Source organism: Leuresthes tenuis, unplaced genomic scaffold (assembly GCF_036924035.1).
Source record: "Leuresthes tenuis unplaced genomic scaffold, fLeuTen1.0.hap1 SCAF_6, whole genome shotgun sequence".
NCBI lineage: Eukaryota > Metazoa > Chordata > Actinopteri > Atheriniformes > Atherinopsidae > Leuresthes > Leuresthes tenuis.
The window spans coordinates 4750475-4768198 of NW_027325360.1; the positions used below are offsets into that span (position 1 = coordinate 4750475).

The 17724-nt window shown below is 41.6% G+C and overlaps 3 protein-coding genes across 3 annotated transcripts; 1 reads left to right on the top strand and 2 right to left on the bottom strand.

Annotated features, from left to right (window-relative positions):
* Nucleotides 1-1053: 1053 nt before the first annotated feature.
* On the bottom strand, nucleotides 1054-10904 carry LOC140309427 (outer dense fiber protein 2-like). Its single transcript, XM_072387273.1, has 17 exons — nucleotides 10649-10904; nucleotides 10252-10362; nucleotides 9748-9887; nucleotides 8688-8817; nucleotides 8476-8607; nucleotides 8325-8399; nucleotides 8180-8251; nucleotides 7952-8068; nucleotides 7020-7208; nucleotides 6573-6682; nucleotides 5387-5522; nucleotides 5128-5238; nucleotides 4654-4917; nucleotides 3988-4088; nucleotides 3316-3478; nucleotides 2748-2873; nucleotides 1054-2659 (listed from the first exon to the last, which is right to left on the bottom strand). The coding sequence occupies exons 1-17, from the start codon at nucleotides 10754-10756 to the stop codon at nucleotides 2513-2515; spliced, it is 2232 nt and encodes a 743-aa protein (XP_072243374.1). The 5' UTR covers nucleotides 10757-10904; the 3' UTR covers nucleotides 1054-2512.
* Nucleotides 10905-11508: 604 nt separating this feature from the next.
* Nucleotides 11509-13132, top strand: LOC140309430 (uncharacterized). The gene is made up of 2 exons (XM_072387276.1): nucleotides 11509-12291; nucleotides 12649-13132. The coding sequence occupies exons 1-2, from the start codon at nucleotides 11862-11864 to the stop codon at nucleotides 12801-12803; spliced, it is 585 nt and encodes a 194-aa protein (XP_072243377.1). The 5' UTR covers nucleotides 11509-11861; the 3' UTR covers nucleotides 12804-13132.
* LOC140309429 (protein SET-like) lies at nucleotides 12879-16745 on the bottom strand. The gene is made up of 8 exons (XM_072387275.1): nucleotides 16489-16745; nucleotides 15439-15496; nucleotides 14901-15043; nucleotides 14691-14794; nucleotides 14488-14601; nucleotides 14146-14316; nucleotides 13829-13960; nucleotides 12879-13749 (listed from the first exon to the last, which is right to left on the bottom strand). Exons 1-8 carry the CDS (start codon nucleotides 16559-16561, stop codon nucleotides 13726-13728), a joined length of 819 nt encoding a protein of 272 aa, XP_072243376.1. The 5' UTR covers nucleotides 16562-16745; the 3' UTR covers nucleotides 12879-13725.
* Nucleotides 16746-17724: the final 979 nt, after the last annotated feature.

Here is a 17724-nt window from a genome sequence, read left to right on the forward strand (position 1 = left end):
TGCCTTCAATTCTAGTCATAGACATTAGGAACCGCAGGCAGCCTCTGTGTGATAAATACAGAGATCAGTTTTCAGCACTACGGGACAGAATACTCCGGATTTTAGTCATTGACTCTGTGCTTCACATGGAACGGTCTGGTCTGGAAGTGCCTGCAAGAAACATTAAGCTATGTTCTCAGTTGAGATTTGATTTCTTGTTCTGAAACCGGATCAGAAGATGGAGGTTGTTCCACAGCCCTGCTGGCTGCACGTCTCCGTGACCGAAGCAACCAGCGAGGGGCACAAAAGTGCAACAAGTCTGAGATATAAGCTTCAAGGCTTTTGTTAAATTATGTCAGAAAAAGTGTTCTAAAAGTGAAGATCACCTCAGAGGTTTCGTTTCATAGTGAATTAAATAGCTCGTCACATCACATGTTTTAATAAAAAAGAAAATTAAAAAGCTGCATCCTCCTTCTACAAGAAAATGTGGAGCAATGCTCAACAAATATCGATGCTGCGGAGCATCAAGATACTTTAAAGAGTCGATACCCTGTAAGTAAGGCGTGTTGCATTCTGTTTATGGCTTGCTTCTTCAATCTTTAGGTTCACTTTCACAACTCTGATTAATTCCAAGCAGAAAAGTGCCGTTCGACCCATCTCCTCTCCTCTGTGTTGCACCGAGTGTCACAATCACAATAATTTTGTTTAGTTTCCTATTAGTTTAGCCTTGCCATTTCCTGCTTTCCTCAGTTCCCTCCTGCCAGCCATCAGCTCCTCTCCCGTCGCCCCGTGTTAATTCCCATCAGCTGTACATCAGCATGCCCAAAAGTTTCCTCGTCTCGATGGTTCAGCTTCCGAGTTTTGAACAGTTTAGTTTTTATTTCTCCCGTCGGTGTTTGTTGTGTTTTTTAGTTTCGTGGTTCTCCAGCGTTGCTGTGATTTTTATTTATTTTACAATAAACCCTTTAAGTTTCCGTCTCCTTCGCCAAACCCTGACAAGCAGATTTTACTATAATGTTTATGAAGTATCATCTATTGTTCTATGGTTGTTGAATTCTTATTCCATGCAGCGCTTGGATAAACCTCGGTTGTTTTTTTAAAACTGCTATGTTAATAAAGGTGACTTAAACTGACTTTTCATTGGTTCATCTCAGTTCAATTCAGTTTTATTTATAAAGCGCAGAATCACAACAAATGTCATCTCAAAGTGCTTCAAAGACAGTCCAATTCAAGCCAAATATAATTCAATTCACTGTAATATAATCCAATTAAATCAAATCTAAATCAATAACAGTTATTAAAAAGATAAGAAAACCAACATTTAGACTTCCCTCTCCTGCAGTTTCTCTGCAACTCTGACACAGGATGCTCCAGATCTTTCAGTCAAAGGACAGATCCTGGTCAAAAACAACTCCAAGGATCCTCACTGTTGTACTGGAAGTTAATATCATCTAAGATAACTATATGTGTGGAGAGTCTCAGCTCAACAGCTTCAGTTTTGTCTGACTTTAGGAGCAGAGAACACAGGAGGCTGGGTAACCACATACAGGGATGTGTTGCCCCTGCAAATCTAACGACTCACTGAATGACCAACTTTAAGTTCCAGTAACTTCAAGCATCCAAATACATCCACCAAACAGAACATATCCTCTGTAAGATGTCACATCACACTTGGAGAGACCTTTTAAAATGTCCTGGAAGCTCAACCAACGCCCCACTGACCTCAGCATGTCGTTGTCTCCTTTCACCTTCCCAAATGCTCGCTGAGGACACTGATAGTTAGTTAGTGGTGTGTCTTGTTAAAGTGTTTTAAATTAGTTTTGTTCTGCTGATATTCTAATCATCATCACTCTACATCACATCAAAGCTTAAAGTTCCACTCAAACGGCTTTTGATTTCCTAAAAACTCATTTGTTTTCCTCAAAGTCGTACATTTTAAAGTTTTTTTCCCTATGACAAAACAAAATAGCTTTGGTGTAACCATACACCCTTTTCTTCCTGGGGACGCTCCGTTTGGCTGAGGGGAACATCCTCTATTAAATGTTCTGCTATGTATTCCTGCTTTCCTTACGGAGGAGGAGAGACCGGAGCTCTAAAGAGAAAACAGAGGCAGCAGCTTTGGAGGGAATTTCTCATGACTCCACATGCAGTAACTTACACAATCAGTTCAGCTCAACACTGAACAGCTACTGTGAGTAAAAGACTGAGGGGGAAATCACAATGTGAAGCAGATGCACACATCTTTCTATCAGGAATGATTTATAAAATGCTTTTTAAAATCTGAGGCTGGAATAACAGGACCGGAAGCGCTGCATGCTGCAGCCAATTCAAAGGCCTCATTGCTGCTGGTGTGTTTGTTGGGTCATGCTTTCAGCAGAGGAACAGTACAGCAGAGAGTTTTCCCCTCTTCAGAAGATGTGGTCACAGCAAAAAGAAGAACTCTCAAACCCAAATTTAGTAACTTGTTACAGAGCAATGCATCTGAAGATGGACGGGTTCTGAGACTAATAAAACACTGTACAACGAATCCTGTTCAGCTCGCAAGTAGAGAGTCACCAAACACATTCCCATATGAGGTTTTGAGAAAATGAACGTAGTTCTGCAGACTGCGGTTTGTGGAGTCGGACTGCTCCAGTCTCTCCTTCATGTTCTGCAGCTGACTCTGGAAACGACGCTCCATCTAAAAGAAAAACACACTCTCTTTACCGCTCTAACAACTTTGTCACTGAGGGCTCGAGTCTAACAGGCACCGACTTCTCCAGACAAACCTCCTCCTTGTTCCTCTGCAGCTGACTCAGCTCTGATTTGGCTCGGCTCAGCTGGCTCTGCAGGTCCAGCGCTTTGGACTGGGACGATCTCTCTTTGGCCAAAACCCTCTGCATGCGCTCGTCCACCTGCAGGCAGACATTTAAGTTTGTTTTTCTTAATTCGCAGGAACATACGCCGTTACTGTATGAAATACACTGAAAAACAGGAAAATATTTTAAATCCAATAAATTTGTAAGTTGTCATTCAAGCACATGCACCACATGATGATGATCCATCCTACTGATGATAGATGTAACAACCACTAATTTAGCAAATAAAGACAAAAGCCCAGGTAAAAGTAAACTGAAGCAACAACCCGACACGAAGCTGTTCCTCATTGGTCCTCCACTACTATCCTCAGTATTAGAGAGTCAGAGTGACTCAATCTTATTTTCTCTGAAACAACTAACTGGAGGCAAAGACACACTTTTTTTACACTCTGACTTTGTTGTTTACATGATGTTTAGTGAATGAGACCATCTCTGGCCCACGATGGGCAGCTGGAAGTATGAGCTCATGCTTTCACACCTGTTTCTGTGCATCATCCAGCGTTTGCTGCAGCTGTCGGGACAGAACGCTGCACTCACGAGTCTTCTCCTCCAGCTGATGCTGCAGGCTGCGGACGCTGCCTTCCTTTGAGCTGACAGCCTGGGACATCTCTGTGTTTTCTGCAGTCATATCTTCAAGTTTCCTGCAAACAAACCACACCAAAATCAAACAGCACCGTTGTGTAAACCGTGAATGTAATCCAGTCAAGTTCAGTTCCCATTCACACCCGTCCAGCTTTCATTTTGAACATCTGCAGAGAAGAGTTTACTCTGACAGACGCGGTTTAAGCTGTTGCAAATAAACAGACACTTTTGTGAGGTCACCAAGACCTTTAACCTCCAGAATCTACCCAGAAACACTCACAGTAATTATTTCTATCAAAGCTCTGGAGAAATCTCACCCACAAAGAAACAGTGTAATGATGAGCTCTGACATGATATTTATTCAGTAATATCAGTAATATTTATTGTATTTATCATTTGCACAAAAACATTTACAAAAGAAAACTGTTCCCGCCTCCAGATGTTTGAGACAGATGGGGTTAACAAAGCTGGGTAGAAATCAGAGGGACACACACATCCTGTCAGTGCGGACAGACTTTTAGAAAAGTTGAATAAAATGTTTTCAGGGGGATGATCGCCCACTTGTTACCTCTCTAACTTGTGAACTGCCTCTTTGAGGACGTTGTTTTCCTCCTGCAGCAACAGATTCCTCTGCTGAAGCATTTCCAACTGAGCGCCTTGCTGCTCCACCTGTGGAGGAATGGAATTACAGTAACATGTGCACCGTATCAGGGGTTTTCTCTGGATAACTAAGAGCCAAAAAGCGCTGACATCTGTGAAAAAGAGAGGTGAATGAAACTTAACAGAAGATCATTCATCCTTGTCTGAAAGAAGAAGAAATATCTCGTTAAGCACAAATTTTAAATGACTTACACCTGCAAACACACTCCCTTATCACACTTTTATCTGATACAATCATTTTCTGTGATGATTTTCTTTATCTTTTCAAGGGAAAAACATATATTTGCTGCCATCTGCTGGCAATCTTTTTTTCTGGCCCGTCTCAAAAATGGCTCCAGAATCACGGAGACTTGAAGCTAAATCAAGTCACACCATTCAACAAAGAATTTAATTGAATATTTCTCGTTCGTGCACCAAATGGAGAATCAGGTTACCAAAATTTACAAAATCAATCCAAAAAACAGGGTGCTTGTCAGCTGTCTTTGGAAACCTTCTTTAATCTCTAAACTGCAGAAATCTCCATGGTTTTCCTCCGACCCTGCAGCTGAAAGGCATGTCGCAGTCTGTAACTCACCTTGTGCCTGACTTCAGACAAAGCGGCGTTATTCTCCACGTTCCTCCGCTCGTGGGCGTCGGCTTCCTGCTGGGCGTCGCGGAGCTGCTGCTCAGTTCTCCGCAGTTTGTCCGGTAGCGTCTCGAGCTCTCTGAGCCGGCCGAGCAGCTCCCACCTCACCTGCTCCTTCTCCCGGTCCAGGCTCAGCTGCACCTCCCGCACCTCCTTCTGCGCCACCTCCAGCTTCACGCAGTACTCCTCAGACTCCAGACGAGCCAGCTGGACCTGCAGAGACGTTCCACGTCACCCCAGCACACTACCAGACTTCAGCACTGCATGATCCGGCTAAGTTATTTCCCCCAGTGGAAGAATGATGGCATACGTGTAATTTGAGTGTAACAAAGAACAGTTACATGAAAGAATATATATATCTCAAGATATTGGGACCTGAGCATCAAGTCTTTTGTGACCCAGCATTGCTGAGCGTGAACGCACCTTCTTCTTGTACTTCTCCACGAGGTTTTCATACTTTCTGATCGATGATTTCAGCTGACGAGCTTCAGAGTGAAGTCCTCCGAGCCTCTCCTCAGACGATGCCAGCTGACTCTAAATGTGATGTGAAGTACAGTAAATGACAAAGAGACGTTTGGGCCCCAGACGGATGGAATGAGTTTCAACTCTTTATGTAGTTTTCTAAAAAGCACAATGTGATGGTTGGATTCCTGTTCAAGAAACGGATCTTTTGTGGAGTTACCATGAGTCTCTGGTTTTCCAGCTTGGTGGAGGTGTTTTCTGCACTAAGCTGATGAAGCTGGTCTCTGAGCTCCTCCCTCTCTGCCCGAGTCTTCTCCTCCACCGACTGAACCTGAGAGCTCAGCTCGGTCACCTGACTGTGAAAGAAAGGCTGCTGTGAACCTCATGGAATCGCAGCTTTACAAATGTTTTCCTGAGCTGTGTTCCTGCTGTACCACAGCTGTGGATCAGTACCCACACACAGGTTCTGACCGGCACCTGATATCTGACGCTGTGGTTGTGAAAAACAGAAATTAACAGAATCTGGCACATTCTTCCATCTTTCCACGTCTGTGCTGCCCCAGTTCATGAGAAAACAAGAGAAGAAGAAACTTCTGATGTTCATTTCAAAGGGAAACATCTCATCTCCACTGTGGCTGGCTGTTTAAGAAGTGCAGCATGATTATGATGATTTCTCTCACAACAACAAACAGTTGTACAGAACTGTCTTTCATTTCTGATGCTACCCACACACCAGAAGACTTTGAAAAGACTTGAAAGACTATCTGCTCACATCTAAAGACGAGTGTTTAGAGTTTTTAGTCCCAGACGAGCCTCAGACTAAAGATTTTACAAAGACTGTGAATCTTGTAGGGTCATGCAGTCTCACTGTCAGGGCACTGTTCAAATTCAGGTGCACCACAACGGGAACTCGAAATTAGTGAGAGAGGCAGTGGCTTAGAACTTTTATCAATCCTTCTTTTCAATGTTGAGAGCTTCAGCCACTACAGCCACTTTGCACTTTGAGTAATCGCTCTGTTAAAGAATAAACTGTTTTACCTGTCGTGTTTTTTCATTCTGTGGGTTATTCTTCCGCTTTAGATGCTACAGATCAATGGACTATTCTAAATTACATCAAGGACTTCAAAATGCTGACGATTCAGTTAGTTGGAAAGAGTTAGTTTAGATGAATTCTATCCATAAAAGAAAAAAGTCATGCAAAGGAAACCAACAGATCACACTGAAGCTTCTCTTTGATTCAGTCCCTGATAGTCGAGAGAATGCACGAGGAGACAGTGGAGAGGAAAACTCCCTTTCACATTAAGAAACCTCAAAATTCAGAAACTGTGACCATCTGCCACCACTGAAATTGCAATCTTAGAATGGTTCCTTTTCATCTAACCAAACGTGTGTTTGCGTGCACTCACCATCTCAGAGCAGAGGTCTCCTGCTCCAGCTGCCCTTTAGCAGCTGCCTCCCTCGAGTGGCGGAGGCACCAGTCACTTGATGTGGACAGAGCCTGAGACAGCTGGGATTCCTTAAAGACAAAACACACGTGGCATCATTCATCAACTTGTCTGTACTGTAGTGCTCTGGTTGTGCTCTACAGACATACACTAATGTGGGTTAAAGCAGTTCTCTGATTTTAGTTTGTGTGACGTATTCAGGTGAGGCGACAGGAGACTCGTTTGCATGCTGCAGAATAAACGTTAAACACCTTTGGTTTCTGGAAAAATTAAGATTCTGCTTCATTTTTCAGTGTCATGTATAACCTTCAAGCCCTTTAAGACTGAAAATACACACAATGCAAGATATGAGGGTAAAATATCCCTGCAGTAGCACCTGTTGAACTGCAGGCAGCCCTGAATACTGACCTTCTCCTGAAGCTTCTCTGTGAGTTGCCGGGCAGACTCCTCGGTTCGCTCAGCCTGCTTTGTGAGCATAGCCAGAAGCTCTCGGTCTTTTTTCGCCTCCTCATCGTCCTTCTGCTGCCTCAGAGTCTGCAGCTCCCCCTGCAGAGCCTGGAGCTCCCGATGCTTCTGCTCGTGGCTCTGCTGCATCTTCTACCTCACACATAGAAAGGAGAGTCGGTTTGTAAAATGGCACCGATGGTCTTTATGTAAGACTCAGATTGGTACTGAACCAAAAGCCAACCTCGTAAGATGACCATAGTGGCATTTTCAGAAAAGGGACCAGGTTATAATCATTTATTTTAACCACTTTTAGACCACCAGCTGGGGAAGCTGCCACCAACCGTCCTGTTAGCAAACAACCGAGCAACTCTGTGTACAAATGTGAATACAAACAGAACACAATGCTTCATTTTAAATTCCTCCTGCTGTTTCTTTTTATGACCACTTACATTTCTAGCATTTTGCTGCCCCTGTCCTAACTTTTTTGGATGTGTTGCTGCCATCAAATTCAAGGTGAGCCAATCTTTTTCATAGAATAACTAAATGTCTCACTTTTCACAGCTGATGTTTTCCATGTTCTACTGTGAATTAATATTGCTTTTTTTAAATTTGAATATCACTGCATTCTGCGTTTATTTTTTCATAACATGGGATGTATTTCCCCAAACTGCAGTCACAAAAAGAATATCGCCGCATGAGCAGGTGTAGTCCATGACTGGGCTGCAGCTGCTGTTCTCAATAAAGGACTGAGCTTCTCGGGAGTGTCTCCCAAAATTACAAGTGCACGTAAAATATCAAGCTAATTAGAGGGGAGAAAGGCTGTCATGGTCCTGAATGATAAATGCAACTGCTCTGAATCTGGCAGTTTGCTTTACTATCATTTGTGTTCAGACCTGAATCTGAGCAGTCAGGTGGGCCTTTTCAACCTCTGCATGGTTCAGCTGAGACTCCAGATGGTTGCGAGTTGAATCCAGGAGTCTTGAGAGCTCTTCGCTCGTCTTCACATTGTCCTGTAATGACGAGAAGAACCAGAGGAAGGGATTTCTGTGTGTGAAAACCTGAAACAGACATGGCATCAGCCTCCTTGTATTACGTGCACTGATCTAATGGTTGTTACAAACTTTTTCAAAGTCTAAATGCTCAGCAAGCTTGGAGGCCTCCTTCTCCATGTTCGTGAGTTTGGCCACAAGTCGCTGTAAGAGAAGAAGAACTTTATTAGTGTTGGATAAGGTAAAAAGATCCCGTGGGCAGATGATAATTACTCACCATGTTCTCCACTTCAGTGTCAGCCAGCCTCTTCTTTAAGGCATCTTTCTGTTCTGACCACATCAGTACGTCTCTCTGTGAATACGATCAGAGTCAAAGTGAATTACTGCTGGTGAAGTTCGTTCAGCTGGATTTCTCTTGGCTACTGTACCTCAGATTCACTCCACTCTCTGAGGAGGTCTCTCAGGCTGTGATTTGTGTTGTCAAACATCTCTATCTTCTCCAGCAACAACTCCTGCTCTCGTTCCAGCGAGGCTGTGTGCAGTTTTGACAGCCGCTTTTCCTGGAAAATCATGTCATCCATTCAGTCATCCTGCCTCTCTTTTGTCATACTACAAAACGATCAGTTAGTGCCAAATATACCTTGGCGAGGCTATGGACGGTTTCCTTCAGGCTTGTCAGCTGATTAGAGACAGCGACGCCGTCAATTTCTGCTTCGACAAGTGACCTCAGGAGCACATCTGTGTCTCTGTGTTGACCCTGAGACTCCAACCTTATGGAAACAGCAAAAAAATAAAACTGGAATATCACGATCTGCTCGCTATCAAAGGGGGCGTTTTTTTAAGCAGCCATTAAAATAACAACAATGACTCTAAAGCCTGGGTTTTGTTCTTTTAGGAGGAACTCTCAAGACATATAGTCAGAGATCATAAATGTACAATGCCAAAAAGATCTGAATGTATCAGCCTGTGTGATGAACACAAAACACCAGCCGAACGAATGCTGACTACTTCCAGGGTGGGGCTCTACTTTCAGTGTGCTGGAAGGAACTCATGAAATGAAGAAGTAACAAGCCACAACAGAAGTTAGCACAAGCTAGGTGGATCCCAGCAGAAAAAGGGTGATGCTCTGTGGTTTGTGGGTCGGTTAAGATGGCAGACTTGACATGACGTGTTTACGACTGTGATGGCATGAAATCAGCTTCTGTAACCCACTGTGTGTTACCCAAAGATGTTAAACCACAACAGAAGTCGATTAAGTCTATTTAGACACAGGCGGGCAGTCTACATTTCTTTTAATAACTTTCAAATTTAGCCCCAAAACAACTGGGTTTACCACTAAATACTAAACAAGTTGCTTGTTATGCCATGAGGTTTTGTTTTTTTCTTTTGTGCTAAAAAACATTTGGAAGAACACAAGAAATAATAATAACTGCAATCATTCATTTATACCCTCTGCAGCAGGTTTTATATCCTGCATCCTATATTTTCAGTAGACTGAGACCAAAACTAATGCGTACAACAACTAACTGGATATGATGCCTCATTTCTGCATTTGGACAGTGATATTATTCACTAAAATGACAAAACTCCATTACAAAACAAAATGTCCCCAGAAGTGATAAATAAATCGTCTTAATTCACTCTGAATGTTGATTTAGGTGACTTGTCTTCAGGTGCAGGGCTGCTAAAGAAGCTCTTACTTCTTTGAATGGCGGATGTTTTCTTGCTCTCTTAGTAGGACACTGAGATTTTTAGATACTCCAGACAGCTCTTCCTCCTGCTCCTCTGCACCCCGCCGATGTCTGGTTCTACTGTCTGACTGATGCTGCACTCTTCTCGTCTGATCAAAAGACACAAACAGTACATATGCTCAGAGGACACACACAAATATGACTGACATAGATATGACTGACTAAATCCTGACAACACACAGGTGTACTGAATTCTGCAATCAAAGAAGTTCTGAAATCTTTCATGAATTCAGAGGTGGCTAACTGACATGCTGCATATGAGTGGAAATAGTCCATCTTACAACTTACAACCATCTTAAAACAGAGAATAAACAACCTTTATGCCTACAGTATGCCAATTTCCTTCTTAAGTGCAAATACATAAAGCCCTCTTACATATGTGACAGGTTTTTGACAATAGGCAGTGAGCTTTCTTACTCTCTTTAACTAAGCATGGTAGTGAGAGATAAACACCTGAGAGATGTAGGAGCCCAGATCTCTTCGACAGGAAAGTCTTCCTGGAGGAATCCAAGGTGTCCGGGCCTTTGGCCTACCGCCATCTACCTTCACCTGAGCATCTTTTCCCTGATTTTGCAGACAAATAAATTAACGTTTACAAGTTAAACACATGAAGACTTATTGTTGAAACTTCAAGATATGTTCTTTAACGGGTAGAAGTATCTTAAAAGGAGAAAAGTAAGTGTTCTCTGACAAATCACGCAAATTCAGACGGGTAAGAAAAGCATATATTAGTTATAAAACGCAATTCTATACCTTCTGGGTATTTAGACTATGATAACCACGTTTTGGCTTTTAAGTGTGACCTCTAAAACCATAATAATGTATAGCCATTGATAAAAAGCTCAATAACCTGTGGAGTTCTGCTGGGACTCCTTCTCATATGAACATGTACAGGTGTTGTCTCCGGTACGTGAACGTGAACCGGTGGCGGTGGTGGTGACGAATCTCGGGTTTTCATTATCGAGACGTTACGACAACGTTTAGACAATGTCAAAACTTAATAAAAACCTCAAAAAAACAAATTGAAAAAAGAACGAGGTCATTATTATCGTGCCACATGATGTGCTTCCATGACAAATCTCGACTTTTGTCTGTGGAGCAGGACGGTTGTTCGGCTCTTAGAAACGAGTCCTCTGATTGGTTGGTATGAAAGAAGTAGATTTCTGATTGGTCGAGGTGAGCATACGTTAGCGTTGCCCGCGGTAACCACAACAAGTAACGGGCAACTGATGAGGCTGCCTTCAGGAACATCTAAAGAAAGAGGAAAAACATATGTTCCCTCTGCCATTTGGGGTGTTTAGGAATAATTACCAGGTGGTCCTAGTTCTAATCTTCTTAGCACAACACAAATGTGCATTAGCTAATTATTTGATTTTGAATACTTTTCGCTATAGTGTACATAGTGAAACGACAAAATAAGTCGTAATAAGATTTTGGGGTGCGGAAATTTCCGACATGTCCTACTTGAGTGTATAAACCTTCGTTGTTAAGTTTTCCAAAAAAGGTTGATCGTAATTACATTTCACATAACATTCTACTGCACAAAATCTGCACAAAACCCTTGTAATCTACTAAATTTTAATTCTACACTATTTAATCTCTCACAAACCATGACAGCAACCTCTAAATAGTAAACTTATGATGCATCAAAATACATTCAGTGAAATGTTTTGGCAAATTTTGATACAGCAGATTTAATTTTTAATAATGTAAAAGCGTTTTATTAATTAGGTAAATGTAACGTATGCATTCCTAATGTCAGATGACAGCATTTCCTGTTTCTTTAATGGAACTTCCGAGGACAGTTTAGCATGAGTTGCATGCTAAGGCTCATTATCAGCTAGTTGCATCTGAAGTTCACTAACCACAGTCAATCTATATGTTTATACAGAAAGTTTGCTCTATGAGTAAACACATTTATGTGATTAACATCATAAACTTTGAGTTGATCTGTGATAACCTCATTTGATCTCAATCGATGCTCCGCCTTGGCGAAAAACAAAGATGCTAGCTGTTTAAGCTAACCAGGTGGTGATTAGCCTTCACGTGCGCACAAGGCAGCGATGAGGCGCTCAATGAGCCTGCGGTTGTTCGTAAATCAGCAGAGTTTAATATTAAAGCGTATTCCCTTTGTACTGCTGTTTTGTGTCACTGTGTACCAGCCTGCTGAGTCATGTGCTGGCGTACCACCGGAGCACGGAGCCAGCACCGACACTTTGATACTATGCAGGGCCTGTGGACATGAGCTGGCTTTCGGGACCGACATCCACTTCCTCCCCAGCCGGCTGGCGCTCTCCAGCCGCAACGACACGTTGGTCGGTGGCCGAAGGGTTAATGTTCAGCTTTTCGAAAATCCCCACGGACACCAGTTTGAAGTGATTACGTTTAGAAAAGCTGACGTTACCAAGCACTGGCCAGCAGATAGACACTTCTCGTGGTTCCCGGGATTCTCCTGGACCATAGCTACCTGTCCCAGGTGTAAAACTCATTTAGGTGGGTACATTTGAAAACACGCAAATATATGGTATATACATTGTATTTATAAAGAAGTCAAAAGCTCTGAGCAGTTTCGTAAACAAACGTTCAATAATAGCCCATTTCAACGTTGACACTGCTGATAACAGGTTTTGAAATTGCGAAGCGATTTTGAATGTCCAACACGACTTTCCTGTAATGTCTTGCATGAAATTATTTTAGATAAATAGCGACATTTCAATACCAATTTTATTAAATTCATTCCCCAAGCTGTTCACACCGAATATCCGGGAGAACGAGGCATTCACGAAGCAACCAGCTGACACGTGTTGTATTTGATTTGCAAGTTCTCATTTTGTCATTTCTTCACTCCAGGTTGGGCCTTCCAGCCCAGCGACTGGCCCGACACGATCACAAAAAGCAAATTTGAGGACTCCAAGAATACATTCCTGGCTTTAATCACCCATCGAATATTACGAGAAGACTTTGCTTCGGGCTTGCTGATGACCCCTAAATCATTTGTGAGCTAATGGAGTCGCTTTTTCCAATGTATTTTTAAATAAATTTCCATGCACTCACTTTGTTTGAAGACTCCCACACGTGTGTACACAGTTAAGTTTTATTATTGTAACAAAGCAAGTTGTACACCTCAAATTTAAAACAGTTTTCCCCCAGCGGAAAAAGAACGGGTGATTAAATGTAAATTCTGAGATAACACTTTTCTTATACTCATGAAGCAGTGGGGGCCAAAATTTACAAGCTTGTTTTTTTTTCCATTTTCTTCTTTATTAAAAATGTCATTTCAAATCTTGTGGATATCTGTAAAACAATACAATGAAAACAAAACAAAAAAAATAAATCCCATAGAAATGGTGTCAAAATAACCACTCTCCCCAATAACCAAGACTCCTGCCCCTCCCCAGCTTACCCTACCCCCCGCCCCCTAAACATTACAAGTCAAAGGAATGAGCTGGTACTCGTTAACCACACAGGGGAAATATACATTTTAAGGGCACAGTGTCCCACTTGAAGAAAAAAATTGGGAAGAAAATATTGAGGTCTGCTAGCGCTAGGTCACTACACCATGGCTTAAGTTGATTCATCACACAACCTTGAACAGGATGAATTCTGTGTGAATGGTCTTCAAATTCTACTCAGGATGCCGTGCCGACTATTTTTTAGACTTTTATTATTATTTTGAGATGACTTCAGGGATGGTACTGACAAATCATGGCATGTGCCACCGGCCTTGGATGAGTCAAAGGAGAACATAACATGGCACAAACAGGTGAACAGGCTTCAGAATGGAAAGTGAAGCACATACAGATATAAAAAGAAAAAATTTGTGGGGAAAAAAAAAACAAAAAAAATTAATTAAAACCTTTGCTCCCGGACAAGAGTGGAAAAACAAATGGGGAATAGAAGGTTGAAGGTCTTGGTAGATGACATTTCTTAGTCATCTTCTCCCTCATCATCCTGTAAAATGACAACAATCACAGTTAGTGTGGAAAACAACCAACTATCTCACTCATTTTCTGAGTTTTCAGCCGCTTGCCTCTCCGTCTTCTCCATCATCCTCTTCATCTTCTTCTCCATCTTCGTCTCCCTCCTCATCTATGTCCTCAAGACCCTCCTCATCCTCTTCATCTTCCTCACCTTCACCCTCTTCGTCATCCATGTCAGGAACCTGTGGATAAAAATCAACATCAACACTAAAGCTAAGAAGTTTGCACATCTGGACTTACTTCTTAGGTAAGTTCCAGTGCCTGCAGCTGCAACAATGAAACAAATCTACTGCCGCTTATTGTGGCAAACACGCCACAAAACATTTTCTACAGTAATAACAACTGGATATGCTTCTTGTAAACACACCAAGTAGTACTGCAAGGGGTTTGGCCAAATGTCATCTTTGATGACCTCCCCGAGCTCATCAGCACCGGCATCAGCGTGATCAGTGAACCAAGTGAAGAAGCTCTCTGGCTCTTCATGTTGCCTCTTCCTTCCCGCCTTGTTCTGTGTCTGACCGGAGCGCTTGGTTAGGTCCTACAAAAAAGAAAATGACACCGTTTATATTCAGCAATAATCGATTACAAGCATCTGAACACAGAAACAAACATTCTAAGATGTCCCAACATAGTAAATACGACAACCCAAAAACAATATTATAATTGAACTATATAACTATACATTTCATCTGCTGACAGATGCACATACCTTTCCTGATTTCCATTTGATTTCTGTCGATTTTGAAGACGGGTCTCCGCTCTCATTCAGATGGAACTCTTTGGAAAGCACTTTGTTTTCAAAGTACGGATTTTCATCGAAATACTAAAAGAAAAAAAAAACCCTGGGTAAGAGCTCAAAATTTCAAGAGAAAAACTTGAACATCTGATGTTTGAGCACATTACAGTACTTACAAAATCTATTCTGTAGCCTGACTTGATGTCTTCAAACTCTGTCACCTCCACTCGGCTCAGGTAATGAAGTGCTTCTTCATCTTCCTCCCCCAGTAGGGCAGATACTGTGGAGACACATTACAATAGAAAGTTGAGATTTTAAACTTGAGTTGTTGTGATACTTCCATAAAATGCAATATGGCAACTAAAACTTGGTGCGGAATTACTGACCTTGTGGATGGTTGACAAATGTGGTGACCCAGAAGTTGGGGATTTTGGCGATCAGTTCTGACCTCTTCTGAAAGAATGGCTGACGGAGTTTATTGTATTTCTGTTCTACTTTCAGGATCTCCTCACTGGCCTGCTCATTCAACCTAAAAAGTTGGTAAAAAATGTTTTGAATTAATTGTTCACTTTCTGTTAAGTGACACAGTCTCAGATAAACATTTCAGTTAAGATTTCATATACAAAACATGTCTGAACCGAAGCAAGTAGTAGTTTCCAAACACAAAAAAGGTATGTAATGCACATGTATGCACAACTCGTATCCAAAGACTGTTTTCTGAGAATTTCCCCAATTATGCAAATCCTAAATTTTTATCTCCATTATATAAAGAAAACTTCCTGAAAAGTGCACCAACTCAAACATTTAAACTAATTCTTAAATACATCACATTTGTCCAAATATAAATAAGAGTGATTTTTATGGGGATATCAAACACTTAATACACTTTTCACCTCAGTCACTTTAAATTAGAATATTTCTTACCTGTCAATTTCATTCTGAACTTCATCAATGTGTTCAATTGCTTCTTGCTGCTCTTTCTCTGTGAAGGAGAAAAAAATATATATATATTTTTTTAAGTATAAACGTTCAAAAGTATTTGTGTTATCAAATACATTCACAATTCGGAATGTATTGTTAGACAAAGGCAATAGTTTGAATTTGTGTCTTCATCTATCCTAACAATAAAAAAAGTAGTGTTAATAAATGAATTGCACTCCAGACTCCACCGGAGGTTAAGGTATAGTAAACGGCCAATGGCTGCAGCGATAGCGGTTCAGACACTCACTGTTTCCTGCCGGCTGCTACCTACAAGGCCGCGTGGTTTAAATGTGGGACAGCAGACTGCACACAGAGCCGCGATAACGTGAGAGACCGAGCTAGGACGAATGCCAGGATATACCTCCTAGCTGTCAACTCCAGATCATACGGAGTCCATCGTTCAGTTATTGGAAAAATTATAACCAGCGCATATGCCCAATTGCAGGGCTAAATTCCTTAAAGTGCAATAATAAGTAACTCAACATAATGTCGTCAACTAGCGTTAGGTAACATTACAACAACAACACTAGCAAGCTAACTGCTAATACCCATATTATATATGGCGCAATTGTGACCATAAAACTCTAATATGTGCATTAATCTGGCCTGTTTGGGGTAATTGTTGCAGGATAAACATAACAGCGATCCTCTAGAACCACATACAGTCATTCGGGTAAAATCCACCGACATAACTGGCCACGCTGAGAATGCTAAACGTGCTAGCTAACATGGCCTCTCAGCACTAAACAACAGAAGGCAAGAGCAGCGGCATGCTAATAAATGCGTTAGCCACACAGCAGCTAGCGGCTGTTAGCGAAATGCGAAAATACGCAGCAACCGCTGCGGTGAACAGCAAACACGCTCCGGCGATGTTCGGCAAAAACAAAGCAAAAAAATAATAATCTTCCATTACATTACATCTAGTGAATATACAAATTATGTTAGAGAAGAAAGTGAAAATGGCGCTGAACAGGAGGCCGCCATTCCCCTTACCGGAGGTTTCGTCCGCTCCGTCATGGTTCGAGTTCAGCTCCTTTTTACTCACTTTTGCCGCCGAGGCAGACATTTTTTCGCAAGCTGGGATAACTTAAAGATGTCTGAGAAAATAGCTGATAGCTTTAAATCTCCTTGAACAGGAGAGCGTTAATCGCTGTAAAGTTCAGCGTGGAGAAGCCAACAACGTGCTGCTTTCCACACAATGTAGCTGCCGATGAGCGAGGAAGTCACAGCAAGCCTTGCTCACGCGCTCCTTTCATTACGAACGCGCCTTGCCGAATGGAGCAGAGACGAGCTCCGCCTCTCAAAATAGGTCTCACTACTTGGCTCCAATTTGCTGATTTAGTACCCTCTCCTCTCTTTAAATCACATTCAAGATGAACGAAACCTCAAATTATTACTTATAACAATCTAACATGCGATGCCCAAAATAACTTTGGTCAAAAAATTAAATTTGATAAGGCCCAGGCCAAATCTTCAGTTGGACCGACTCGCACTTGCGCACTTATAAAAACGCTGAATGTCAGTTGAAGTAGGATCCTTGTTCTGGTGGTCAGTGCTAATTAGCCCGTCAGTCATCATAACGGACGTATAATTTCGATATTTTGGTTAAAGTTTTGTCGATTAGCTGTCCCACACCTTTAGTGTGTTTATAAACAAAGCCGTATCTTTAAATAATAGGGTTATAGTTGGCGGTTTAGTGAGCAAAACCTTTAAGTTAGTGGACGTGAAACAGATAATGAAACAGAGAAAGTAGGCAAAACCTTGTTTTTTTTCATAGTTTGTTCTATTTTACTCATGTCTGTTTTACTAGTCCTTCAGATTATAGTAAAGAACACGTCCAAAACACACATTAGTCTTTTCTTTTTGTCTTACTACAGATGGTCTTTGGGGCATTTATGCTAATAGGTGCATAATTTATTAGGCCTCACAGCCTGTCGTTTTCACGTCATCTGTATTATATAAAATACGTTTTCATATTAATAATCAGCCGGGAAACCTAATGCTTTATAGTATTTTTTCTGTTACTTGTAGATAGGGATTTCCTTTCGAAATATGTGATAATTTACAACCTGCATTTCCAGTTGAATTTTTTCTCATGATTATTATCTATTTTTTTGCTATAAATCTCAACTGCTGTAGCATTTACACACTGAACTCTCAGGTTTGTTTAGGTCTAATTCTTACCCTGGTTTACATATTCTATTCCCACAACATAGTTTGAAAGAATTT

Excerpts from the sequence above, each read along its gene's own strand:
- LOC140309429 (XM_072387275.1), bottom strand. The coding sequence starts at position 16,561 with ATGTCTGCCTCGGCGGCAAAAGTGAGTAAAAAGGAGCTGAACTCGAAC. Across the intron at positions 15,044-15,438 it reads GTTCAGAATGAAATTGACAG|GTTGAATGAGCAGGCCAGTG; the intron begins GTAAGAAATATT and ends CCAACTTTTTAG. Across the intron at positions 13,961-14,145 it reads ACCCCTTGCAGTACTACTTG|GTTCCTGACATGGATGACGA; the intron begins GTGTGTTTACAA and ends TTTTATCCACAG.
- LOC140309427 (XM_072387273.1), bottom strand. The coding sequence starts at position 10,756 with ATGAAAACCCGAGATTCGTCACCACCACCGCCACCGGTTCACGTTCAC. Across the intron at positions 5,523-6,572 it reads GAGACCTCTGCTCTGAGATG|TCAGGTGACCGAGCTGAGCT; the intron begins GTGAGTGCACGC and ends TTTCTTTCACAG. Across the intron at positions 4,089-4,653 it reads TGTCTGAAGTCAGGCACAAG|GTGGAGCAGCAAGGCGCTCA; the intron begins GTGAGTTACAGA and ends ATTCCTCCACAG.
- LOC140309430 (XM_072387276.1), top strand. The coding sequence starts at position 11,862 with ATGAGGCGCTCAATGAGCCTGCGGTTGTTCGTAAATCAGCAGAGTTTA. Across the intron at positions 12,292-12,648 it reads CAGGTGTAAAACTCATTTAG|GTTGGGCCTTCCAGCCCAGC; the intron begins GTGGGTACATTT and ends TCTTCACTCCAG.